General features: G+C 35.8%; 1 protein-coding gene across 10 annotated transcripts in view; it reads right to left on the minus strand.

Annotated features, from left to right (window-relative positions):
- Positions 1-27,673, minus strand: part of RNF111 (ring finger protein 111) — a 111,195-nt gene that overhangs the window by 30,644 nt on the left and 52,878 nt on the right. For all 10 annotated transcript variants that reach the window (XM_070044913.1, XM_070044912.1, XM_070044915.1 and 7 more), the window contains 3 exons: positions 16,123-17,018; positions 3,871-3,997; positions 697-860 (listed from right to left, as the gene is read on the minus strand). In XM_070044913.1, coding sequence (XP_069901014.1) covers positions 697-860; positions 3,871-3,997; positions 16,123-17,018 — 1,187 coding nt within the window. The remainder of the gene's footprint in view (positions 1-696; positions 861-3,870; positions 3,998-16,122; positions 17,019-27,673) is intronic.

A 27,673-nucleotide genomic window follows, 5' to 3' on the forward strand; every position in this document is an offset into this window, starting at 1 on the left:
ATTGACCATTTCCTTCTAAGATGTAACTATTACTATCTGAAGACCATTGTCACTATGAGGGAAAATTCACATATGTCTTCATATATTCATACTTGCTACCACTTTCCCTAACCTCTGTTTTCCAACTCTAGCTTTATTTCCTCAGTTCCTTGGGTGCAGCTGTAAGCCAAAACAAAACACTAAAGCTGAGCAGCACATAAGGTAACCATATTATTACACTGAAGGATAACACAACTTTTAAAAGAAAACTGAACATTTCAAATAACCAGTATTAACCATTTAAACTCAGTTATATTGCTTTCCTGTTCTGTATTTTTAAAGTGCTGTTTCTATTTTTCATAGCAAAGTTAAAGTATGATAACAATATTATAAATGAAAGTATCAATAACACATAAGTCTGAGGATAGATCAAACTACCTCTTGTAAAAATAATTTTTTTCTAAGAAAATAACTACCAAGCAATGAAGTAATAATCAGAGAGAATTTTTAGACACAACTTACAAACTGAGGTTATTATATTAATTGAAAAATAACATTAGGATACCTGGCAACTTCCCTGTAATTTAATATATATTACCATTAAGCAGCAATAGAAGTTTCTAGCATATTAAGATACTTCATTTAAAAAAAAAAAAAAAGATACTTCATTTTAGCAAATCTTATTCATAATTCTACACTGCTAGTACTCCAACTTACCATCTTCATCAACAGTAAGGTCCACAACTTCTGCCGCATTCTGCCTCAAGGGCTGTATAACAGTAGAAATCCTACTGCGGTTCCGTGGCTCCTGTGGCCGACTTGTATGAGAACTTGAACCTTGGCTCCAGTGAGATCTATTGTGTCCAAGGGTTGAACGAGACCTTAAATAACAAAATTTTTAGTTACCTAAGAAATCATAAGCCTTTCTTACAAACTAAGTTGTGAAATCCTTCATTCAAGAATTCTCCAGAGGGGCTTCCCTGGTGGCGCAGTGGTTAAGTATCTGCCTGCCAATGCAGGGGACAAGGGTTCAAGCCCTGGTCTGGGAAGATCCCACATGCCAAAGAGCAACTAAGCCCGTGCGCCACAACTACTGAAGCCCATGCACCACAACTACTGAAGCCCGCAATGAGAAGCCTGTGCACCGCAATGAAGAGTAGCCCCCACTCGCCGCAACTAGAGAAAGCCCGTGTACAGCAATGAAGACCCAACGCAGCCAAAAATAAATAAATAAAATAAATTAAAATAAAAAGAATTCTCCAGAAGAATAATCATAATAGAATTTAAAATTCTGACTAGCATAATGTCTAGCACTCAATAAACATCTGCTGAATTAAATGTTCAACAAATGTTCACCAATCAACTGACCTCAGAAAATGAAAAATGATATGTTAGACCAATCACTGGTGTAAAATACAGGATTCTGTTTCAAGAATGCTGCTCCCTTTTCTATGTTTACTTTGAATATTCACCTGGGTTATAATCAATTATTTACATTTTATGTTAATACCTAAAATTATTCACCATAGGTATAATAACAAAAATATCAACACCCTAAACATTTAACATTTACATGATCTTCTATGTTTAGTTTAGATTGGATCTGCAAAGCATGGCTTTGGGAGTCCCAAACCAAGCTAAGTTTCTGGGACTGTCTAAAAGAGATTCAAAGCACCGGAGAGAGTTCTTGCCATCAGGAGAGGTACGGATAGTTGTAGCTAGTTTACTATAAGAAACATCATCGTTTGAGCTGCTTTAGGCTTTAAAGGCATATAATCACAAACCCTCAACGCCGAATGCTTTTATCATCTTTTAATTATGTGTATTGTACTAAATTACTTACAGCATATATTTTATTTTAAAAAATTCTTAAAGGATTCACTGTAATGATCTGGACTAAGGGTACAGAGGGATAGTATGTAGAATATGCAGTCCTCAGGCTTCAAGGAGAAAAAGATAAATATGTTTTAGAAAGATGGGGCTTACGAAGTTGGTTTTTTCTCCTGCCCAAACTGAATGTAAAACTGCCTATAAGCTTATTGTCACTATGTATGGAAAGAGTGAGCCAGATGCACTAACATGCAGTCATCGTATAAGCTTGACCACTCAGAAGAGAACTCCGAAGTTCAAACTGAGCTGACAATGGCCTCAGCAATTACAGAGCCTAAAAGTTTAGAAAGAAGTTCAAATTCTAAAATTAAGTTTTCAAGTAACAGGAGTACAGAGGTTAAATCCTGAGACAGAGTTTTAAAAAAAAGACCGTGCATTCCAGCAAGAATTGTATAGATTAAGGCATGAAGGTAAACAAATATTTCAAGCGGAAATGGTTTTAGATAAGAATGATCACCATTTAAAATTCTTGAGAAACCAAGAGTATTTGATGAGAGACTAAGTAGTCTATTATTTCTTAGAAGCTGTTAACAGCTGCAGAAACTTCCACGTCCACTATGCAGCACTTCTGTGAAAACTTCACAGGATGTCCTAACTCCAAATATAATGCTGAGTAAAGTACCAGCAAAAAACTTGATGTATGAGGAACAGTTTCACAGAGGCCTTAGTCGCCCCTATAATTAGTGGCAACTGTCAAATCTTGACACAAAGGGATCTGAAACACAGATACATTCTCTCTTGAACAGGAAGGGCCAAGAGCCAGCTAAAGTGACAAAGTTAATATTCTAGGTAACCATAAGGAAAATAAATATGGCTAATGAGCACTGTGTGTCTTTTTCAAGAGCACTGTCTATCACTATGTAAACGCATCTGCTTGAACATTTAAGCGTCTACATGAAAAGAAAGCTCTCCAGTTCCACGAAAAAACAGGTCCTTAGTTTCAACAATTGTTATAGCTCATAAAAACTGAGTCAGCGTTGTACCAACCACTATGGACAGTCACAGAATAACTGTGGCACGTACTGTGGAGTATCAATTTTCCTCAGAGTCTGGGAAAATCATTTAAAACTTAAACAGGGATATATTATAGAGTGCTCTCTTCCATGCCATTAGAAGTAGTACTCCAATGGGAAAGTGGCAAGTAAAGAAGCACATTCTAGGTATGATTGTAACATGCTTCCAAAATAAGAATGCTTTTTTCTTAAATCAGTAACAAATTAAAATACAATAAGCAAATGCATTTCTAAATTCATTCCAACACAAAAATTAAGATTCATCCACAGTTTGGTGTATCAGACGAAAGAGAGGAGTACTTCACTGCTTCCTTTACCAGTATTTGTAATCATCTAAAGCACAAAATGAATTGTGTTAGGGTCTCTCTCTCTCTCTTTTTTTTTCTGTCAAAGTGATTCTCAAAAGGGCAATGTCATTTCCAGTTATTTATCAAAACAAATGAGGATATATCATTCATTTTTTACTACAGGGCTTATATAAAATTACTGAGTGAAGGACAAAAAAATCCAAAAACTATGTTTTATACTAAGTTGTCCTACCATAATAGCATAAACATCACTGGTATTAATGAGATGCCAATATCATTCCCAATACTTATGTACTATTCACATCTAAATTTCAGAGGAGTTTGTGAACTTTCTGAATCATAAAACAAATTCAATTTTATAAAACACCAAGTAAAACTGATGTTTATCTAGAGCAATGACTCAACACTCACTGTATACTTGGGGTGCTTAAAAAAATACTGATTCCTAAGATTCTGGTTCAGCTGGTCTGGGCTATGATACAGGCAACAATATATATTTTATCATCTTCCCAGATGAGTCTAACACAGTCTGGTTTGACAACCACTAATCTGGTTGGTATACACACACTAAAACTAGGTAAAGAAAAAAAAAGTAAAAAAATGCAAATATCTGCAGCACAAATGGGTCTAAACATTTACATCTAAAACTTCAAATATACAACCAGGAATTAAAATCTTACCGATAGCTTTCCCCAACTGTTACTATCTCCACTTCACTGTCAGTTGAGGTAACATTAATTTCTTCATTGGCAGTGATCTGGGGAGTGGAGGAAGCTTCTATCACCACAACATCTTCATCAATATTTCCTGGAAACAAAAAGAAAAAACATTTAAAGGGCATATGGGATAAACAACAAGGTCCTACTACACAGCACAAGGAACCATATTCAGTATCCTATGATAAACCACAATGGAAGAGAATACAAAAAATAAAAAAAAGGATGTATATATATATATATATATGTGTATAACTGAATCACTTTGTATATATATGTTTAACTGAATACAAAAAAGAATGTATATATATATATATATAACTGAATCACTTTGCAGAAATTAACACAACGTTGTAAATCAACTATACTTCAATTAAAAAAATAAAGAGCATATGCCTGTCAGCTAACTTAAAGACAAAATTTTTATTTTGACTTTGAAGACTGAAATTCATTACAAAAGTAAAATTCATCTGTCAAATCAAAGTTTTTAAAACCAGAGCTCACTATGCAAAGTGAAAACAGTACTTACTCTCTTAATTTGCACATTTGTTTCCGCTTATGATTTTTGTTTGTTCTTTACAAACTTTTAGTAGTTTCCAGAAGAATTTGTATAATCTTATATAAAGATATTAATACTGTAATATCTAAAAGTACTGATTTAAGATCTTATGTAAGATATTCACATTCTATAAGATATCAACCCTTTGATATCTAAAATGAAGACACCACACTCTCTGTAAGTTTTCTTCAAGGTTTTTTAATTTATGTAATATGGTATTCTTTTAAGAAAAACACAGTAGCTTTTCAGTTTTGTGCTACAAAATCTGTAATTTTTTTGTACGTGTTCTTTTCTAAAGTATTCCAAGTTCGGAAAGTGCTCACTCATCTAGAAGATGGTACATACTATATTTGGTGCAATGTGTTTCCTTAATATTTACATCACCTAGAACTAATTGTTACTTATGGCATTAGATAAGATTATAAATAGAATCTGGCCCTGCTCAGTGAAATAACCCAGTCACAAAATAACACTGTATGATTTCACTTATGTGAGGCATCTAAAGTAGTCAAAGTCCTAGAGAAAGTGGAATGGTGGTTACCAGAGCTGTGAGGCGGAAGGAAAAGGGAGTTGTTTAATGCGTATGGAGTTTCAGATTGCAAGAAGAAAAAGTTCTGGAGATCTGTTTCACAACAACGTGAATATTCTTAAAACTACTGAACTGCATACTTTAAAATGGTCAAGATGGTTAAACAACAACAAAAAAGAAAAGTTATGCTCCATTTCTTCTCTTGCTATATTTTCCACAAATCTAGGGCTAAAATGTCTTTTTTTAAACATTCTTCTCTCTTCATTGCTATCACCTGTCAATGTAAAGATCAGACAACAGTTTACAAGTAATATCTTGCGAGAAGAATTTTCCCATAATAAGAATATTGAGAGCTTAAAATTTCACCCACTTTAAGTGTACATTTCACTGATTTTAGTGTGTTTATGGAGCACAGACATCATCTCAATCCAGTTTTAGAACATTTCCAACACCCTAAAAAGATCCCACATGCCCTATTTCAGTCAATCATTGTCCCTCTAACCCCATCCCTACATCCCTACAACAACTAACATGCTTTCTGTCATTATGGATTGATCTGTATTTTCAAGAGCTCAATATAAATGGAGTAATACATTACATATCCTTTCATATCTGGCTTATTTCACTGAGTGTACTTATTTTGCGATTCATTCATGTTGTGTGTATCAATAGTTCATTCTTTTTTACTGCTGGGCAGTATCCTATCATATGAATACATCACAGTTTGTTCATCCATTCTTCTGTTGATGGACATCTGAATTTTTCTCACTTTTGGCTATTACAAATAAATACACGTACTTCAGGCATACATGTTTCATTTTTCTTCGGTAAATACTTAGGAATGTAATTTCTAAATACTATGGTAAATTTATGTTTAGCATTTTAATGAAGTGCCAAATTGTTTTCCTAAGTGACTGTTCAGTTTTACATTCCCACCAGGAAAATGGGGCTCCATTTTCTCTACATCTTCGCCACTGTTACCATCTCTTTTTTATTATAGCTGTTCTACTGCATGTATAGTAGTATATATAGTAGTATATATTCTTTTCATTTTCTTAATGGTGTCTTATGAAACATAAAAGTCTTTCATTTTGATGAAGCCCAAATCAGCTATTTCTTTAATGGATCATGTTTTTGGTGAGCTTTTAAAGAAATCTCTGCATAACCAAAGGTGACTAAGAATTTGTATGTTTCTTCTAGAAGTTATATAATTTAGCTCTTACATTTAAGTCTGTGATCCATTTGGTTAATTTCTGTGTCTGACATGATATAAAGGTCTAAATTCACCTTTTTAGCATGTAGATCCATAACTGTCCCAACACTATTTGTTGAAAAGACTGGAATAATTCTATTTTGATACTTAGTAGATTCAGGTTTTTCTAATTATTCTTCAGGATTATAAAATCAAGGGGAGAGAAAAATTCTTGAGATTTGGACTGGATTGGCATTAAGCATCACTAACAAAGCCCTGATATCTCTATAATATACATAATTTCATCCAAGAACATATCTGTCCAATATCATATTTATAAACCTGTAGAAAAAGTGAGGGTTTGGTTTGATTATAATTGTAACTCTCTATAAAGCTACATAATTTTCTTCAAAGAAGCTAAATATACTCCTATTGAGATTATTCTTACACTCTTTATTTTCTTTGCTGCTCTTGTAAACATGCTCCCTTTCTTCATTACATTTTCTACTAGTACGGTGGCATTCCATTGATACCATATATTCATTTTTATCCAACTCTTACAGAACTCTTGCTTAGCACAATGACAACAAATGGCTCAACTTTCTTCTCACTGTGGAATTTACACAGTCTACATTCCTTCACCCGAGGCACCATTCCTAGACAACCTGGAATTTCATCTCTAATATACCTCTACATCATCAAATATCTGCACTACTTCAAAAGTTGGCCACTATCTGGAGGAGGTTACAAGCCCATGACAAAGATCTATAACATGCTCTCTGATACTCCAAAGAGGATAACAAGGAAGGCACTGGTAAATCACAGAGGCAATAAAAGATGATCTGATTGGAGAAATAGTTATTTTAAAAATATTCCAGGGCTTCCCTGGTGGCGCAGTGGTTGAGGGTCCGCCTGCCGGTGCAGGAGACACGGGTTCGTGCCCTGATCCGGGAGGATCCCACGTGCCGCGGAGCGGCTGGGCCCGTAAGCCATGGCCGCTGAGCCTGCGCGTCCGGAGCCTGTGCTCCGCAACGGGAGAGGTCACAACAGTGAAAGGCCCGCGTACCGCAAAAAAAAAAAAAAAAAAAAAAAAAAAAAATTCCGTAATATTTCTATTTTGGAATACTTACAAATTGCTCTATCCATTAAATAGAAAAAAATTAAGATTTAAAAATTATGTGCAAATTTTTTAAAGTAGTTTCTAAGTTCTAAAGATTACACACATACACATGTTCAGGTCAAATGTATTTTTAACAGCATAAATATAGGCAGAGAAAAACAAAATAGCAGCACTCAGTGGCTATTTAAAATAATATTATCGATTCAATTTCCAAATTACATTTCTAATTCTTCGTAATCACATACACGATGCAGCTTAAGGTAAGCGTACACAGGCAATCATATATTTAAAACTAAAAGCATTATATATAAAAATAAAAGACCGTGGATTTTTTTTTTAAAAAAAAACCTCTCTTATTTTAACCCACCAACTGGACATTACCACTTTACATGGAGAAAAGCTACATCTATATATCAGCTTTATTAGTGATTTTTCTCCATATATGTATACATGAAATTTCTTTACAAGCCTGTTAAAAAAAAAAATCACCTAACATTATTAAACACCTTTTACACAGTTATGCAAAGTCAAATATAAATGTAACATTTTGAAGTTCCAATGACAAATGATACAAAGCTAGCTTTGCTAATGCATTAAAATTCAATTTATATAATTTTTTATGAACACAGAGATTGTATAACTAAAAGTTATATAAATAACTCATTTAGGCACTGTTACTCTTATTGCTTAAACATTTTTCTAAAAAGAATCTTTATAAGCATAACTTGAACATAATACATAAAAATTATGTAACTAAATAATAATCACAATTAGGCAAGATTTGGGCATCTTTAGAATGACTATTATTTAAAACACAATTTAAAGGAAATATTCCTAAAATTATGAAGTTAACCTTAATACAGCTTTTAAAAAATCAAGACAATAGGTCACTTCTTATTGGGCCAATTTCATTTTCATGTCATTTGCATGTAGAAATATTAAAGGATGACAGACTTGAGTGCAGCTAAGAGTGATGGGACTGCAGATGATTTAGCTATTTCTTTTAACATTACTTATTTTGCTTGTACTTATTTTGCTTGTACTTTTTAACATATTTTTGACTGGAGATGTAGTTTCGGCAACAATCCCCCTGTCAATAATGTATTAATACATCATGAGAAAAATAAAATGTAATAACCTGGGTAGTGTAACAATGGTAACAAAAACAATGGTTTCTCTGACAGAGGTCTTCAAGAACCCCCCAAAATCACTGATTATTCTGGTCCCCCTGTGCCTTAAGTCTGGTATGATGCCAATAACAAGAATAGCTTGCAATATGTGAGCACATACTTTGTCCCATGTATAATATTCTGCATGTCTAGCTCCATGAAGAAACTGAAACTTAGAAAGTTTAAACGACTTGTCAAGCAAACATGAGCAACACTTGGAATTAACACCTAATTTCAATTCTAAACTCAGGCTCTTTACATGAAGTATATCACCACGCCGTAACTACTCAACAAGTTGGTGCTAATTACTATCAAATCTTCCTGTTACGCTACTGCGCCTGTCTTTTGCAGTCACAAAAGTTACTGAAGTTTTAACAGCTTTGACTCTTCTTTGGGACTCTTCTGTTGGGTATCTATCCAACAGAAACGAAAACATATACATATACAAAGAATCTGTACGCAAAGGTTCAAAACAGCATTATTCACAATGGTCAAATACTAAAAACAATTAAATGTCTATCACCTGACTAATGGTAAACAAATCCATGCAATGGAATATTATAAAGGAACTAAATAATAAAATAAGTAGAACAGAATAGAATTAAATTAAAATGAAATGAAATGAAATGAAACTAAGTACTGATATCTGCTACGACATGGATGAACCTCAAAAACACTATGCTAAGTGAAAGAAGCCAGACACAAAAGACCACATATTGTATGATTTCATTTATATGAAATGTCCAGAAAAAGCGAGTCTATACAGACAGCAACAGATTAGAGGCTGTATGCGGAAGTGAGGGCAGGACAGGGATTAACTATAAACAAACAGGGATCCAGGATCTTTGGGGATTAATGGAAATGTTCTGAAACTGTACTGCAGTAATGGCTGCACAGCTCTGAATTTACTAAAAATCACTGAATTGTAAACTTAAAATGGATGAATTTTATGGTAGGTAAATTATACCTCAATGAAGCTGTTAAAAAAAAAAAACACACCTGTAAAACATTCCCTGCAAGATACAAAACTAGGGGGCTTCCCTGGTGGCACAGTGGTTGAGAATCCGCCTGCCAATGCAGAGGACACGGGTTCAATCCCTGGTCCGGGAAGATCCCACATGCCGTGGAGCAACTAAGCCCGTGCGCCACAACTACTGAGCCTGTGCTGTAGAGCCCATGAGCCACAACTACTGAGCCCACGTGCCACAACTACTGAAGCCTGTGCGCCTAGAGCCCATGCTCCACAAGAGAAGCCACTGCAATGAGAAGCCCACACACTGCAACGAAGAGTGGCCCCCGTTCGCTGCAACTAGAGAAAGCCCGTGCACAGCAATGAAGACCCAAGACAGCCAAAAATAAATAAATAAATAAAATAAATTTATTTTTAAAAAAAAGATACAAAACTAGATTTCAGTAAATGAAAAGACATTCCATACGCTGGAAGAGGAATACTCAAAATCCCAAAGATGTCAGATCACCCTAATTTAGCCTACAAATACAATCCCAATAAAAATATCATCATGTGTCTCCCCACTAGCACCATCCTCAGATAAAAAGTTGATTATAAGTTCACTTGGAAGAATAAACAGGCAAGAATAACCAGGAAAACATGAAAGAGTCTATAATTAAAACAGTGTGCTTCTAGTGAGTGGACAGGCAGACCAACTAATGGAACAGTATGAAAGCTCCATAAATAGATCCAAATACTTATGGAAATTTAACATATGACAAGGGTGGCAACTCAAGTCAATAGGAAAGTTTTTAATGATTTGTTTGGGATAACTGGATAGCCACATGAGACAAAAAGGATCCATTCTTCACACTGTACATGAGGACAAACATCAAATAGATCTGTGCTTTATACGTTTAAAAAAAAAAAAGGTAAACAATACAAGGGCTAGCGGGGAAATGGGTTAGTTTCCTTTTAAACTTGGAGTGGGAAAAACTTTCCTAATTATGATTCAAAAACCCAGAAACAGTAAAGGTCAATAAATGTGACTAATTCAAAAAAATTTTGGCAAGGTAAAGAAGTATTGCAGAGTCAAAAAACTAATGACCGGGCTTCCCTGGTGGCGCAGTGGTTAAGAGTCCGCCTGCCGATGCAGGGGACACGGGTTCGTGCCCCGGTCCAGGAAGATCCCACATGCCGCGGAGCGGCTGGGCCCGTGAGCCATGGCCGCTGAGCCTGCGCGTCCGGAGCCTGTGCTTTGCAACGGGAGAGGCCACAACCGTGAGAGGCCCGCGTACAGCAAAAAAAAAAAAAACAAAAAAAAAAAACTAATGACCAATTTGAGGAAAATGTGTTATATAGGATGTATACCTCTAATATATAAAAAAAACTTCTAAAAATGAATGCAAGAATGAAGACCAACATTCTGACAGAAAAACAGGCAAATGAAATGAATAGATTGATCACAAGAAATGCAAATGACCTTTAAATACATGAAAAGACACACAAACATTAGTCATAAAAAATACAAATTAAAAATGTACTGACATACTATTTCTTGCCTCTCAGATGGGCCAAAAATTAAAATCTGACAACTAATTCTGCTGGAAAGGCTTTGGGAAAATAGGCACTTTCACACACTGCTGATGGACCCAAAACGGTTACGATCCTCTCAGAGAAATCTGGCCATATTTTTAAAATAACATATTCTTTTATCTTTGACTCAACAATTCCCTCCTAGAATTCTATCCCAAAGACACAATGGCAAAAACTATTAAATGACATATACAAAAAGTTATTCACTGCAATGCTATTCATAATAGTAAAAGTCTGCAAACTGTGCATCGATAGGGGACTAGAACAAATTAGGGTATAACTATACAATGGAGTACTGTGGACCTGTGGAAAAAATAAAAGAGGAGTGAAAAAGAATGAATAGAGGGATGAAAGCCTATATATCCTTTATATCTCATCATATATAAACTTTTATTCCTCTATTATATCTCTATACTCTAACGACTGTATACATCGTTAAGTGAAAGAAAGAGCTATATTTTGAGTAAGATAAGGGGAGGATGTATGTATGTGTGTGCATATGTATATATATATACACACACACACACACACACACACATATATTTGATAATTTTTTTAAATAAATATATTTTATTTATTTTACTTTTGTCTGTGTTGGGTCTTTGTTGCTACGCGCGGGCTTTCTCTAGTTGCGGCAAGCGGGCGCTACTCTTCGTTATGGTGCATGTGCTTCTCATTGCAGTGGCTTCACTTGTTGCGGAGCTCGGCTCTTGGTGCGCGGGCTTCAGTAGTTGTGGCACACAGGCTCAGTAGTTGTGGCACACAGGCTCAGTAGTTGTGGCACGCAGGCTCAGTAGTTGTGGCGCACGGGCTAAGTTGCTCCGCAGCATGTGGGATCTTCCCAGACCAGGGCTTGAACCCATGTCCCCTGCACTGGCAGGCGGATTCTTAACCACTGTGCCACCAGGGAAGCCCTAATATTTTTGAGGAGAAAAAAAATGGAACAACAAACTAAAACAGAAACTAGTGAAAAATGATTATCTATTAGGGAGAAAAAGATAGGAAGAGAGGGCAGAGGTAGAAAACTAGACCTCAATGAATATATCTTGTTTAAAAGTTTTGACTTTGGAACCAGGTAAATATTTCACATAATTAAAAAGCAAAACTAAACAATTTTTACAAATCTCTTAAAAAACAAAACAAAATCCTTTGCAACAACCACAAATGATCCTAAATGCATATTAAATTGGTGGCATAACCACACAGAAAACCAGCCAAGGGCAAAAAAGGAACCACACAGAAAAATCTTTTATTATATTCAATAGAATTACTGTTAATAATAATTGTAGAGATTTTCATTTACATTCCTTTATGAGTGTTCACTTATGTCTACGTATTTATAGTTTGTATAGAATAAAAAAGTGATTAATAGTGTTAAGAATCCAGATTTTCAATGTGATAGTAAAGAGATCCAAAAATAAAACAGAAGCTTACATAAAAACCCTAATCTTAAATTTTCAATGGAAATAGTCATATGAATTAATGATTTATCTTTCTAAAATCTTTACATTCCGAACTCTGTCCATTAAGAAAGACAAAAAGCAATGATAACCCAGTAGAACAATGAGCACTTTCGTTCCCAGTGGATAGCTTCTAACTATCACTTCTGAATAAAAGGAAATCAGGAGTGCTTGGAATGACTGGTTCCAGGTTTGGAACAGGAAATGTAAAGGATGAATCTGGACTATCTTGTTACATCAGAGAGTAATGAAGTTATCAAAGACTACTGGAGTGGCATCAAAAGGACACAAACCAGGGACTTCCCTTGTGACGCAGTGGTTAAGAACCCGCCTGCCAATGCAGGGGACACGGGTTCGAGCCCTGTTCTGGGAAGATCCCACATGCTGTGAAGCAACTGAGCCCATGTGCCACAACTACTGAGCCTGTGTTCTAGAGCCTGCGAGCCACAGCTACTGAGCCCACGTGCTGCAACTACTGAAGCCCGCGCACCTAGAGTCCATGCTCTGTAACAAGAGAAGCCACCACAATGAGAAGTCCACGCACAGCAACGAAGAGTAGCCCCCGCTCGCCGCAACTAGAGAAAGCCCGCATGCAGCAACGAAGACCCAACACAGCCAAAAATAAATAAAATTTTAAAAAAACAAACAAACAAAAAGGACACAAACCAACTTGAAGATGCTCCCACTGGCCAAAGATGAAAGTATCTGAACATCAAAAAGAATAAAAAGACTGCAACACATCAACTATGCTAAAATTCATGAGTTCAAAATGATAATTGAAAATGAAAAACCTCTCTGAATATTGCTAAAGTTTATTCTGAAAAGTGGTAAATGAAGGTAAAGACTCAAGCATTCATCTTACATTTACTGTATCACCTTCATTTCAGAGTAAACAATTAGCTGATGCAGGGAGAATTCTTCCTTATGAAATAACCTCGGTTAATAAATGTAACAGAATGATAGAAAGACAGCATTTTGCAACCCCTAATGAAATAATGGATCTAGGCAAGATCATCAAAGCTGCTGAAAGTATTACATGAAATGTTGATGGGGAACTTTATACTGGAAGGATCAGGATGACACCATCTGAAATCTCTAATCAATTTTAACATGCGATGCAACAGAAAGTACACAGCACCACCAAGGAAGAGTTGCTAAATCTAAGCAAGCTTTTAGATCCACCAGTTTGCAGGAAATATGTAGTATATAAAACAAGTTAAATGGTATGATGTCAGAAATTGTTCTGAATTCTCCACTAAAAAAAAAAGTGAGAGATGGGCTTCCCTGGTGGCACAGCGGTTGAGGGTCCGCCTGACGATGCAGGGGACACGGGTTCGTGCCCCGCTCCGGGAAGATCCCACATGCCGCGGAGCGGCTGGGCCCGTAAGCCATGGCCGCTGAGCCTGCGCGTCCGGAGCCTGTGCTCCGCGACAGGAGAGGCCACAGCAGTGAAAGGCCCGCGTACGGCAAAAACGAAACAAAACAAAACAAAACAAAAACTGTCTAATGACTTAAAAAGTGGTTCTAGCAATTACCAAGTCACCAAAGTCTAAGGTGCCTGTGTGAATAAAACTGTTATCAGAAAATCTGGGTACCAATAAGCAATATTTCTAAATTGACATTTATTCAACATTTTATATATGCAAATAAATTAGTAACTTACTTTTAAGACATCTGACTTTTATTTTTGTGTGTGTGGTTTTTTAAAATATTTTTTAAATGTTTTATTATTAAAAACTAGTTTATAGGGAGGGTGGGAGGGAGACGCAAGAGGGAGGATATATGGGGATATATGTATATGTATAGCTGATTCACTTTGTTATAAAGCAGAAACTAACACACCCTTGTAAAGTAACTATACTCCAATAAAGATGTTTAAAAAAAAAAAAAACTAGTTTAAAACACTGATCTAGGAACCAGAAAACATCAGGAGTACTTGGCTTCAACTTTTGGATTTGTGTTTCGGAGACAAACATGGATAATGTCTGAAAATAATGTAATTCTTCCAAGAGAGACAGTTAAAAAACCCACATGCTACAATTAGTACTAAACAAGATTTTAAAATGAATTACAGAGTTCGCATTTATCTTGACTACTTGAGGATACATGAACTCCTTTCTTCCTAGATAAAAACAAAGATTCTGGCCTACATTTACTCTATTCTCATGCTTCCTACAAATACCAGGTCCTTAGAACTTCTGCTTTACATCACCAACCATCCTGCCTCATTAATTTCAAGCAGAAATTGGACTCTGCTGCTCCTACTCCCAAAACTAGAGTCTTCACATTCTAATTACCTGAGAAAAATGTGAAATGTGACATTAAGCAAGACAATGCCTATTCTCACCTCCCTCTTTCTCAAGAAACCTCAGGGAATGGTTGCTGTAACCGCCTTTCAGCTGCAGGTGATCTCAATTAACTCTTTTTAAAACAAATACTTGGGTAGGTTATAAAAAAATGAACTAACCATAGCTAAGACTAAAATTAAGAACAAAGTTGCTGATTTCAGGGTTCTGGCAAGAATAGAAAAATAAACGTGGAAGAGGAAAGGGTGCCTTGGAAAAGGAAGGGACCCATATAGAAGGAGAGAAGAGGGAGAAATGGCATATCTGCACAGGAGACTAGTAAGTAGGCTTTGTCCTCAACAGGCAGGACATCAGGCAAAGACTAGGAAAGCGCTGTGTCAGTAATTGGAAACCATTATCTTAGCCGTTTAAAAAGCTCTCCCAACCCCACTTTCCTTACACTTTCACAAGAAATTAATCTTTTACCTCAGTTCAGACTTCACTCAATGCTCACTTCATCAAATTACCTTAAATTACAACAAACTGTAAAAATGGTTTATATGGAACATACACTTCAGAGACTGTACATGAACTTATTCTAGTTAAATATAACATTTATACACATCAGAGACTGTACATGAACTTATTCTAGTTAAATATAACATTTACTGTGGTGAGGGGCGCACTCAAGCTAGTCATCTATCGATTCATTTTTAACTGATTAATCATAGGCTCTACTGAGCACCCTCAGGACTAAAAGTTTGTGTTCCAGTATTAGAATAAAAGCTACCTCTCAAATGCTTGAAATTATTTTTCCGTTATAAAGAACATGATAAAGGAAGAGTAAACAGGAAGAATAGAGTACTTAAAGGAAAAATAAGCGTCTTTTTTTAGTGACTAGAATTGTTCTTACTGTAGTTGAATGTGAAAGAAATCTATCACATAGCTATCTGAAAAGGCACTCATAAAAGCTAAACGTAATAAGGAAGCACTATGGGAAAAAAAACTGTACCATAAATCAACAACTCACAAAATATAATCTGATTATGTATAAAATAAAAACTTTTTCCAAAAAAAACCCCAATAAAACCTCTTGCTTCATTTTTGCCAGAAAAATAGAAAATTTTTTAATTTTCTATTTAAAATTTTAGAAATTTTTAAAATTTGTATCTTAGAATTGGGGTCATGGTTTAATACTACAGTTGGTAATTTATCTATATGGCTTAAAAATTAAAGTTAATAGAGCCTCATATTCCTTCTAAATACAATGAAATCACTAAAATGTAGAAGAAAATAAGCACAAACACAATGCAATGGCTTCCATGCTATTCTGAAACTTAAGAAACAAAATTTTTACCTGAGGGAACAGTTGGATTGTTTTGGTGGTTTTCACTGGTAGAAACAAACAAATCTTCTCCTTCAGTTGATGAGCTGGAAGAGGATTCACTGCTGAGGTCATTCTCACTAGAACTACTAGAACTGGGGAGCAATGCATATTTTCTTCGGGCTAACACTTCTCGTTTTTTCCTCTGCATTAATATCCTCTCTTTTTGTTTCTGTGTCCTCTGGGAGGAACTATTTTTCACGAATCTCTTTCTGCATGGAAGTCTCCTTAATGAACTGCTATGAAAACAGGGTCTTTTCATTAACAATCCTGAAACAGATTCTGTCTCAGTCCGAGGCCACTTATGGGACCGTGCACTATGAGTTCTACTTTTAGCACTCAAAATTGCCTGGGAATGTCTTACAGAGACTTCTTTATCCTCATCTGAAGTCACAGTATCAGAGTCTCCAAAATGTAGACTAGATGAAGGAGAAGAAAGACAATCACTAAAAGAGGAATCGTTATCTTCATCACTTGGTGTTTCTAGGTGTTGTCTCAAACCTAATATTCCCTGGTTCTCTTTAGCACAATTTTGCATGTATGAAGGGCCAGCCTGCTGGCTTTTGCGTTTTTTCCTCACAACAACACTTTTTTCTTGCTCTTGTTGGTTACCATTCATGTCCTTCTCTTGTTTTTGAGAATCATCACACAAATGTGAGAATTCATTCCCCACTTTACTATTAATCATCTCAACTCCTGCAGGAAAACTTCTGGCTGCCCCAATGGGCTCTGGATGCAAGAGGATCCCTTTCAGACTCTCCTGTGTCTTTGGTGCATCAGAAGGAATCTCACTCTTCATATCCACTTTTAAGGTATAGAGCTTGTTATATTCAGGAGTCCATTGAGACATGAGAAACTTTAAGGAAGGCCTAGAAGACACAATAAGATATTAAAAAGATGGTTAATGTGTTTTATTATACTGTTTAAACAGTTCTCAGATTCCACTGAAAATATCCCTGTAATAGGGCAGAATTGCCTTTTCCTCATCAGAATATAAAATGGCTGTAACGAGTCAATTTTCTCTGATACCTCTTACCCCTAAACCCAATTTTTAGAAATAAAGATTACAGAACATAAGCCTACTTCAAAACTTCTATTAACCAAAAAACTGATCTTACTGTGTATCTTCCTAACTTCAGCAGCATAACATATCTGGTCAAAATCAAACAATTTCTCTAAAACCTACTATAGTAAAAATAGATAAAAGGATTAGAATTCAAAAGGCTTTGATTAATCAACACTGGTTTTCTCCTGGTATCACATTTTAAAGTGATAATTACATCAAATACTTTCTGTACATCTATATGGTTACTATGTTAGATATATTACTATAAACAACGAACTAATATAAATATAGCTTCTCTTTCATGGTTCTTTCCTTCATAGCACTCTAGTCTCTAACGAGAACCTGAACTCACCAATAGACAGTAGGCACAACTACTGCATTTCATAAAGTTTTAGATACATACCGAATGACCAGAGCCAAAACTGAACTGCTGAAGATCATTCAGTTAAAGCAACACAGCAGAGCATAAAATCAAACTTTCTACAGCTAATCTAAGAATCTAAATCATTAAATCTCTGAAATTATGAGCAGCTGAACAAGGGGACTTGAAATTATAGCATCTACATCAACTCAATGTACATATAAGAATGGTGATAATTTAAGGTAGTAAATATAATGACTCAAAATGGAATATACTTATTTAAAAGGTAGTTAATATGACAAATGAAAACCTTTACTAGTGCTAAAAATGATTTAAACAATGTTAACAATTTAAACTTAAGTTTTTATTGAAGTGTATAACAAAGACACATGTACTCTAAGTCTATAGCTCGGTGAATTCTCACACATCTATGTAACTAGCTCCAAGATCAAGAAACATAAGATAACCAGCACTCCAGAAATCCCCTTCCAGTCACTCCACCCACCAAGAGTTGTAACCATTAACTTAACTTCTAACACCATAGTTTTGTACTTAACGTGCACTTTGTAAACCACTTCCGAAAAAGAGAGGAAAAAAAGATAGATATTTAGTAGCAAGTTTTTTCTTCTCCACAAATGACAGTTACAGGAATAAACAACTTCACAGGTATATATTTTAGTATATAACTATTATCAAATAGATGAACAGATGACAGTAATTAAAAAATGAAACAACCTATTTCTATACGAAGCTATCAAAACCTCTATCTTCTTCAAGGGCAGGTGGTGGTGTATCCAAGATCAGTCATCAAGCCCTGTCTGGATCCACAGTAAAGGAGGAACAAAAAGATGGGTGAACACGTGGGTAGAGCAATGAGAAACTGTAAGAGGTGGCCAGTCACACAAGGATCACCATAATTAAATGCAAGAAAAAACAGGCCACAACGATAAGGCACAGGTATATGTGATTCAAGATTTAAGCTGGTCCCACTAGGATAGCTTTAATAAAAAATACAGATAACAGCAAGTGCTGGCAAGGAAGTAAAGAAAATGGAACCCTCATACATTGCTGGTGGGAATGTAAAATGGTGTATACACTTTGGGAAAGTAGTTTGGCAGTTCCTCAAAAGATTAAACACAGAGTTATCATATGATCCAGCACTCCACTCCAAGGTATACACCCAAGAGAAATAAAAACATACATCCATGCAAAAATTTATACACAAATATTCATAACACCATTAGAGCCACTAGTAAGAGCCAAAAAGTGTAAACAACATAAATGTCCATCAACTGATGAAAAAATAAATCCACAAAATGGATTAATACTCAGTAATCAAAAGAAATGAAGTACTGATTCATGTTACAACATGAAACGAACCTCAAAAACACTATGCTAAGTTAAAAAAAGGTCAAAAAACCCACATATTTTAAGATTCCTTTGATGGTTGTTCAACTCAGTGAATATTACGAAAACCACTGAGTTCAGTACACTTAAAGAGAGACTTGTATGGTATGTGAATTATATCTCGATAAAGCTGTTGCCAAAAAGTCAAGACGTAAAGTATCATAATTATCTGGGCATCAGATAATTATGAACCCCTCTTTTGATTCACATCAAAAATATCATGTCATTTGAAAAAATCTGGGGTTCTTCTAGAAGTCATGTCTCCCAGGAGCTGTGCTGAGTTGGATCTCTGAGGAAACAGTCTTCATATGCTGAAGAAAAAAAGTGTCTTAGACTCCTCATCCTTAATTACTAAGTCACCCTCTGGGCCTTGGTAATGGAGATCCTGAGAGGCAATAAAAACTTGCCAAAAGAACAGATAAATTATGAGACCAGGAATATATAAGTGAATTTACAAAGAAGTGATTCATAGCATAATTTACTAAACTCAATTTCTTTTCCATCAGTTTATGCCCCAAAGCCAAAATAATGAACTCTTTATGGTTAACTCTGCTCTGGTTTTTGGTAAATTCTGTCTGCCCCATTCAAGGCAGGGAGGGAAAAAGGGAGAATGGTGGTGTATAATGTGGTGTGTGGTATGTGCATTTGTATACCAGTAACTGTTCTCTGCATTGTCATGCAGTCCTTAGATGCAATATTAACATCCCTTATAACCTGAGATGTTCCCACCAAGGGAGTACAAATGTATGCTCTATCTTGAACTAAGAAAAAGAAGAGAAGCAAGGTCATGTAAAGAAATAAATACCAATACTATATTTTTTTAACCAAAAAAGCAACAAGATTAACACAAAGGATCAATAAAGAATGTTCTGAACTATTTGCTATTTGATAAAATCATGATGTAGTCTTTTCTTTCTTTTTTTTTTTTAATTTTATTTATTTACTTTTTTTTTTTTTTGGCGGTACGCGGGCTTCTCACTGCTGTGGCCTCTCCCGTTGCGGAGCACAGGCTCCGGACGCGCAGGCCCAGCGGCCATGGCTCACGGGCCCAAGACACTCTGCTGCATGTGGGATCCTCCCGGACCCGGGCACGAACCCACGTCCCCTGCATCGGCAGGCAGACTCAACCACTGCGCCACCAGGGAAGCCTTAGTCTTTTATTTCTGTAAAAATTACTGGCTGACCTAATTTACAAAGGAGGCAAGTTTGCACTAGATATAGCTATCTCCTTGGCCACATTATGAATGGTTTGATATTATACAGTGTTTCAATACTGAAAACCATAACACTAGTCCCTCTTCGTACTGGTTTGATCCAATCATTTTATTTTTATAACAGCAGCATACCATTTACTCCTGACAGACAATAGTTTAGGATACACAACTAGTAAATCTTGCATGAAAAAAAGCACAACAGCGGGCTTCGCTGGTGGCGCAGTGGTTGAGAGTCCGCCTGCCGATGCAGGGGACACAGGTTCGTGCCCCGGTCCGGGAAGATCCCATATGCCGCGGAGCGGCTGGGCCCGTGAGCCATGGCCGCTGAGCCTGCGCGTCCGGAGCCTGTGCTCCGCAATGGGAGAGGCCACAGCAGTGAGAGGCCCGCATACCGCAAAAAAAAAAAAAGCACGACAGCTAAAAAGGCTAACTTTCAGAACTAAAAATTAGGGTTAGGATTTGGCAATTTACATTATAAATTAAGCTTATATGAGGGTATAAGCTTAATAAGGGCGGTAAAAACCCATTAAGATTACCAATACAACTTTCAGGAACTGTACTTCTAAACTGTAATACAGTTTAGAAACAGTCACTATTATTAGTATGAACCTTCACTACCAAAGGTAAATATACTTTTTTATGATTTACACAATAGTTTAAATTTTGAATTTTTTAAATAATTAATTTTACAGAACTCTAAAGGAACAAGATTTTAAAAGAAATGTATAAGATAATTTTGAATCTTCTACAAAAGTTTTAGAGGTTTTCAGAAAATGAACTAGAAATATGTTTGCTGTTTATCTTCTTTCATATAATTACATGGAAAAAATTAATACTTTTGCCACAGGCATGTTTTAAACCTTTTCTCTTTCACTGATATTTATTTTACTTTGTGCCAGTTTAAGAATATTAAATCAATTGCCTGACAGAATACTTTCCTATTATATATTTATATTTATACTTTATAAAAACCACTACTTATAGCTAGATAATATAGACAGTATACTTTACATATTCCGAATAATGAAAATTCCATTAGTAAGAAAGAACAGTACCAACAGAGTGAAAAGGCAATCTACAGAATAAGAGAAAATGTTTGTAAATCATACATCAGATAAGGGATTGGTATGAAGAATATATAAAGAACTCCTGGAACTCAACAACAACAAAAAACAAATGACCCAATTAAAAATTAACTAAGGACTTGAATAGTCATTTTTCCAAAGAAGATATACAATAAGCACGTGAAATAAGCACATGTGCCGATAAGCACATGAAAATATGCTCAATGATTTCACTAACCATTACGGAAGTGTAAGTCAAAAATATGAGACACACTTCACCCATTAGGAAGGCTATCATCAAAAAAACCCAAAATAGCAAGTGTCAGTAAGGATGCACAAAAACTGGAACCCTTACAATGGTGGGAACATAAAATGGTGCAGTAGCTCTGGAAAAGGGTATGGCAATTCCTAAAACATTTAACACAGAATTAGTGTAGGATCTAGCAATTCCATTTCTGGTATATACCTAAAAGAAAGCAGGGACTTGAACAGATATTTCCGCACACACGTTCATAGCAGCATTATTCACAACAGCCAAAAGGTGGAAGCATCCTACGTGTCCAATGACAGATGAATGGATAAACAAAACGTGGTACACATACAACGGAATATTCAGCTTTAGAAATTTAGGAAGGAATCCACAGAAAAACCTGCACACATACGTTTACAGCAGCTTTATTCATAATTGGCAAAACTTGGAACCAAGATGTCCTTCAGGAGGTTAATGGATAAACTGTGGTTTATCCAGACAACTGAATATTATTCAGTGCTAAAAAGAAAGAAGTTATCAAGTGATGAAAAGACATGGAAGTACCTTAAATGCATTATTATTAAGTGAAAGAAGCCAACCTGAAAAGGCTACATTGTGTATGATTTCAACTATTTAACATTCTGGAAAAGGTAAAACTATGGAGAAAATCAGTGGTTGCAGATCAGTGGTTGCAGGGCAGGGGCTGGGGGAGGGGGAACAATGAATAGGTAGACCACAGAGGATTTTTCGGGCAGTGAAAATACTCCGATATTATGATGATGACTGTATGCCATTATACATTTGTCTAAACCCACAGAAGGTACAACACCAAGAGTGAACCCTAAGGTAAACCATGAACCTTTGAGTGATTACGATGGGTCAGTTTAGGTTCATCCTTGGTTAAAAAAAAGAAAAGTATCTTTTGATGACATATTGATAATGGGGAAGGCTATGCATACGTGGGGGCAGAAAGTATAAGAGGAATCTCTAAACCTTCCTTTCAATTTTGTTGTAAACCTAAAACTGCTCTAAAAACAAAAAGTTTAAAAAAAAAGGAAATTCTGACACATGCTACAACATGAACGGAACTTGAGGACATTAAGTGAAATAAGCCAGTCACAAAAGGTCAAATAGTATGAGTCCACTTATATAAGGTACATAGAGTAGTCAAATTCATAAAGACAGAAAGTAGAACGGTGGTTGCCAGGGACTAGGGGGAGGGGGAAGGGGAGTTAGTGTTACATGGGTACAGAGTTTCGGTTGGAGAGTACAAAAAAGTTCTGGACATGGATGGTGATGATGGTTGTACAGCAATGTGAATGTATTTAATGCCAAACCATATACTTAAAAATGGTTAAAATAGTAAATTTTATATTATGTGTAATTTACCACCACACACACACACAAAAATCCCTACACATTTAATCCTGTTGCGGTATCTGTTTCTCAAAGGACCTGGACTAACACACACTTCATTTAAAGAACCAATCTCGGGCTTCCCTGGTGGCGCAGTGGTTGAGAGTCCGCCTGCCGATGCAGGGGACACAGGTTCGTGCCCCGGTCCGGGAGGATCCCACATGCCGCGGAGCGGCTGGGCCCGTGAGCCATGGCCGCTGGGCCTGTGCGTCCGGAGCCTGTGCTCCGCAACGGGAGAGGCCACAGCAGTGAGAGGCCCGCGTACCGGAAAAAAAAAAAAAAAAAAATCCAAAAGAACCAATCTCTTTTCCCCACCACTCTATATCACATCCTGATTTCTGTAAAGTAATTGACTTGCCAATTAAATGAAATTATATCATTATTTACTGTACATTGTACAAGTTCCCTGACTAGAATGGAAGTTCAAAGAAAGCAGAAACCTTGTCTGTCCTATTCACTGCCTGACTTGTACTAATTAAAACAGGTGACTGGGAAGCAGCTGCATAACACAGGGAGATCACCTCAGTGCTTTGTGACCACCTAGAGGGGTGGGATAGGGAGGGTGGGAGGGAGACGCAAGAGGGAAGAGATATGGGAACATATGTATACGTACAGCTGATTCACTTTGTTATATAGCAGAAACTAACACAACATTGTAAAGCAATTATACTCCAATAAAGATGTTAAAAAAAACCAAACAGGTGACTGGCACATAGTAGGCACTCAATGAATATTTTTAAATTGGATTAATCAGTAAAAGAATGCATGGATAAAAGTAAAAAATGACTGCTGTATTTTTTGCTTGGGTAACTAAGAATATGATGATACCAATCACTTAGATAGGAAAGAGGAGAATATGAAGAATGAGAATAATAGTAATAACAAAATTATGTAGTAATTATGTCTAAGACTTCTTGAACATTTACCATGGCCCAATTTTCAGTTACAGAAGCTCTAGAACGACAGAAGACATTTATCTTATATTTGGGAGTCCAATAAGCCCTTAAAGTAGAGAAACTGATCTCAAAAGGGAACAGTAGGGAAATGAGATTTTTCTTCTCTATAAAATTGGCAAACCTGATCTACATTGCTGCTTCTCAATGTATAGTAAGTATTAAATAGTGTTAAACAGTATTAAATACTGGTTGCATCTTCCAGAAAGTCTGCAGAGGCCACTTTTAATGTCTCTGAGGGCATCAAGGTCCAAGGTTAAAAAATAAATCTTCAGGGACTTCCCTGGCAGTCCAGTGGTTAAGACCCCGCACTCCCAACGCAGGGGGCCCAGGTTCAATCCCTGGTGAGGGAACTAGAACCCGCATGCTGCAACTAAAAGATCTCACATGCTGCAACTAAAGACCCTGCATGCTGCAACTAAGGAGCCCACATGCTGCAACTAAGGCCCAGCACAGCCAAATCAATAAATAAATAATAAATTTTTAATAAATAAATAAATCTTCAAACCAGAGAATTGGCTGGATTCAGTCATACACATGTTTTATTTGCCCTGCACAACTCAGGGGGAAAAAAAAGAAAAAAGAAAAACAACTGATAGTTAATGGTCAAACACTATAGGAATTCTCACTAAAATCAAGAAGAAAAAATGGTTTTCATCATTATATAACACTGTTCTGGAAAGACTAGTCAAGTCATTCAAACAAGAGAATGGACATAAATTTTAAAAAGGAAGTGATTTTTTTATCATTATTTGCAAATGACATTAACAGATGAGAACAGGAAAACCACTGGAAACAGTAAGACAGGACAGGTACATGTATGTTTACCAAAATAATACTCCAAAATCAATGACTTTCCTTTAAATAAACAGTAGCTAGTTAGAAAATATTACAGAATAACAAAAATATACCACTCACTATAGAGGTGAAAAGATTTGATACCTAGTATCAAATTTAACAAGAGACACACAGGACCTATAAGAAACAACTACTATCCTGTCAATTATGCAAAAATTAATGGGAAATTTTCTTCAACTATAAAACAAGGGAAACTAGCATTCCAATTCTCTTCACCTTCAAAAATTCTGTTATCTATAGTCCTCTAGCATACTGTAGTTCATAGTTTTATGTTAAGCAGCTCAGAATTTCTCCTTACTTTTCCAAGTAAAATCTTGAAACCCTCTGAGTAGAGAAAGGGAAGGACAGGGAGTCTCACTGGAGGGCTCCGTGTTGATATAAAAGGGAGTATCCTATTATTTGCTAGAGTCACAGGCCAGTCTTAAGGTTGCATTTCAAAGTAAGTGAACTAAGAAGGATTCATATGGAGAGTGAAAGGATTGAGACCTAAATCCAGAGATGTTTACTCTACTCCTTAACCTAAACAGATATCCATAGAGACAATGACTTGAGAGGAAGTGGACATGGGATATCCAGCCTCCATTCCATGTTGCTCTGGACATTATTACTCATGGTATTAAAAGGAATGAAGGTACAGTACAATGGAGTTTAGAACTATCAGACTCTTGAAGTTGCCTTATGAGAGGTCTGCCCAGGATCACTATCTCCCCTGAAAGGGTAAAAAGGAACAAAGAAGCACAGAAAGCACCCAGTTTACATTTAGAGTTCCCATGGGTTGATTATTTCATCGAAGGCTTACTCTGTGAATGTAGAATTTTTGTGCCCCACCATCCCAGTACAAACTTGACCTCAAATGACTTAGAGTAGAGAACTAGCTGATTAACCAAACCACCAAGAGGAAGACTTCAAAAAAAGAAATCTTCTATCTCCAAAATATTCTAGGAAGCTAGAAAATAAAGACAGTACAATAATAATCAAAAAAGCTATAGTGAATCTAAGGACTTTGGGAAAATATTACGGAAAAAAAAACACTCAAAGGATACCGAGTGAAAGGGAAGGTGATTATCCACATTTAAGTGGGATCACTGACAAAAAGGAGTAAATAGTCAAGCAAAGGTGTTATTCATTTGTGTACTAAAAAAATCTGGGTTCAAGTCTCTACCCCTGACTATCTGTGTAACCTAGGGCATATTACTTAAACTAACACTGTTTCCCCTCTATAAAATTGGGACAATAACAGTATCTACCTCGTAAAAGTGCTTTAACAGTTAAATGAGAGTACCTATCAGAGTGCCTGGCACAATGGCTGTTACTAATTCCTTTTCTACAGTTACACATATAAGGCATACAATGTTTAAGGCCTTCCCTTATACCTAGAAATAAATGAAGTCCTCAGAGTCAAAGAAGGGCATAAACTCGACTGTTCCTGCAGAACCTTAAAGTACAGAAATAAAGGCCTAAGATTCTTTCGCACAAAACGTATGAAAGCAAATAATTCTAGACTCTCCTTTACTATGGAGGATTAGTTTGGGGAGCTGGATGTTTCAGCTGCCCCATTTCTAATACTAGACATTATACTTTTGGAAAAAGAGAAATTAAATATCTGTCTAATAATAGGTTTCTATTACTCAATGAACTTAATGATTTTCTTGTTCGTCTTGTTTAAAGTACTCTAAAATCCCTAAGTATTAGTCATCAAAGAAAAACACAGCTAGCATCTATTTAGGTCTCCTATGAGTACAAACTGGGTGGAGTTCAATATATTATAGAGAGTCTACCGCTCTAGTCATGATTGTGTTATTATCATGGCCAGTAGCAAAATGAAGGGTGTATCTATCCTGGCAAGCCTGAAGAGTATCTGGCAGTCAGTTTCAACTAGTTAGTAAGGCAGTATTACAAATTATAGGGTACAATGCACAAATAGCTAACATTTCTGGCCTGGACTTTGGAATTTATATTACAACATGAAATATAAAGATATTGCTAATTATTATATAAAATATATTCTATCATGAAAATATGAAAGAATCAACCAAAAAAGGCTTATATCCGAAAAACTACAAAACTGTACAACACAATCCTCGTAAGTGGGGAGACACTTCATTTCTGAATGAGCAAACACTCCAAATTGGCTCTGTTACAAATTAGAATATACAAATTTTTAAAATATAAAACATAAATACCATCACCATAGACATCTTGGGCCTTTAAAAACATCATATATTTTTTAATAGTCTAAAGACATACATGTAAAGATTAATTCAAATTCATACTGTTAAAAAAAAATTAAAAAAATAAAAATAAAAATTCATACTGTTTACATTCAGTTTCTCATCATTTTGTTCACTGAAAATTTCAAATAATTTTGAAACATTTCAACATTTAATTAAAAATAACAACTATACAGTTATATGTATAACTGAGGAGGGTAGAAGTGAAAGGGAAAATTTGAATTCAAACTCTTTTTTTCCTTTTTTAAAATCAAGCATTAATTTTTATAACAAAGATAAAATTAGGTACATCTTGTTATCACTTATATGTGGAATCTAAAAAATAAAACAAATGAATGAATATAATAAAACAGAAATAGACTCACAGATATAGAGAACAAACTACTGGTTACCAGTGGGGAGAATGAAGGAAGGGGGGCAAGATAGGAGTAGGGGATTAAGAGGCACAAACTACTACATATAAAATAAACAAGCTATAAGGATATATTGTACAACACAGGGAAATATAGCCATTATTTTATAATAACTTTAACTGCAGTATAACCTATAAAAATATTGAACCACTATGAAACCAATACACCTGAAACCAATAAAATATGGTAAATAAACTATACTTCAATTAAAAATTCAGGGTATATGCATAAAATAAGCTGCTATGCAGCCTTTAAAAATGAGGTAGGCGGGCTTCCCTGGTGGCGCAGTGG

Source organism: Globicephala melas, chromosome 2 (assembly GCF_963455315.2).
Source record: "Globicephala melas chromosome 2, mGloMel1.2, whole genome shotgun sequence".
NCBI classification, from domain to species: domain Eukaryota; kingdom Metazoa; phylum Chordata; class Mammalia; order Artiodactyla; family Delphinidae; genus Globicephala; species Globicephala melas.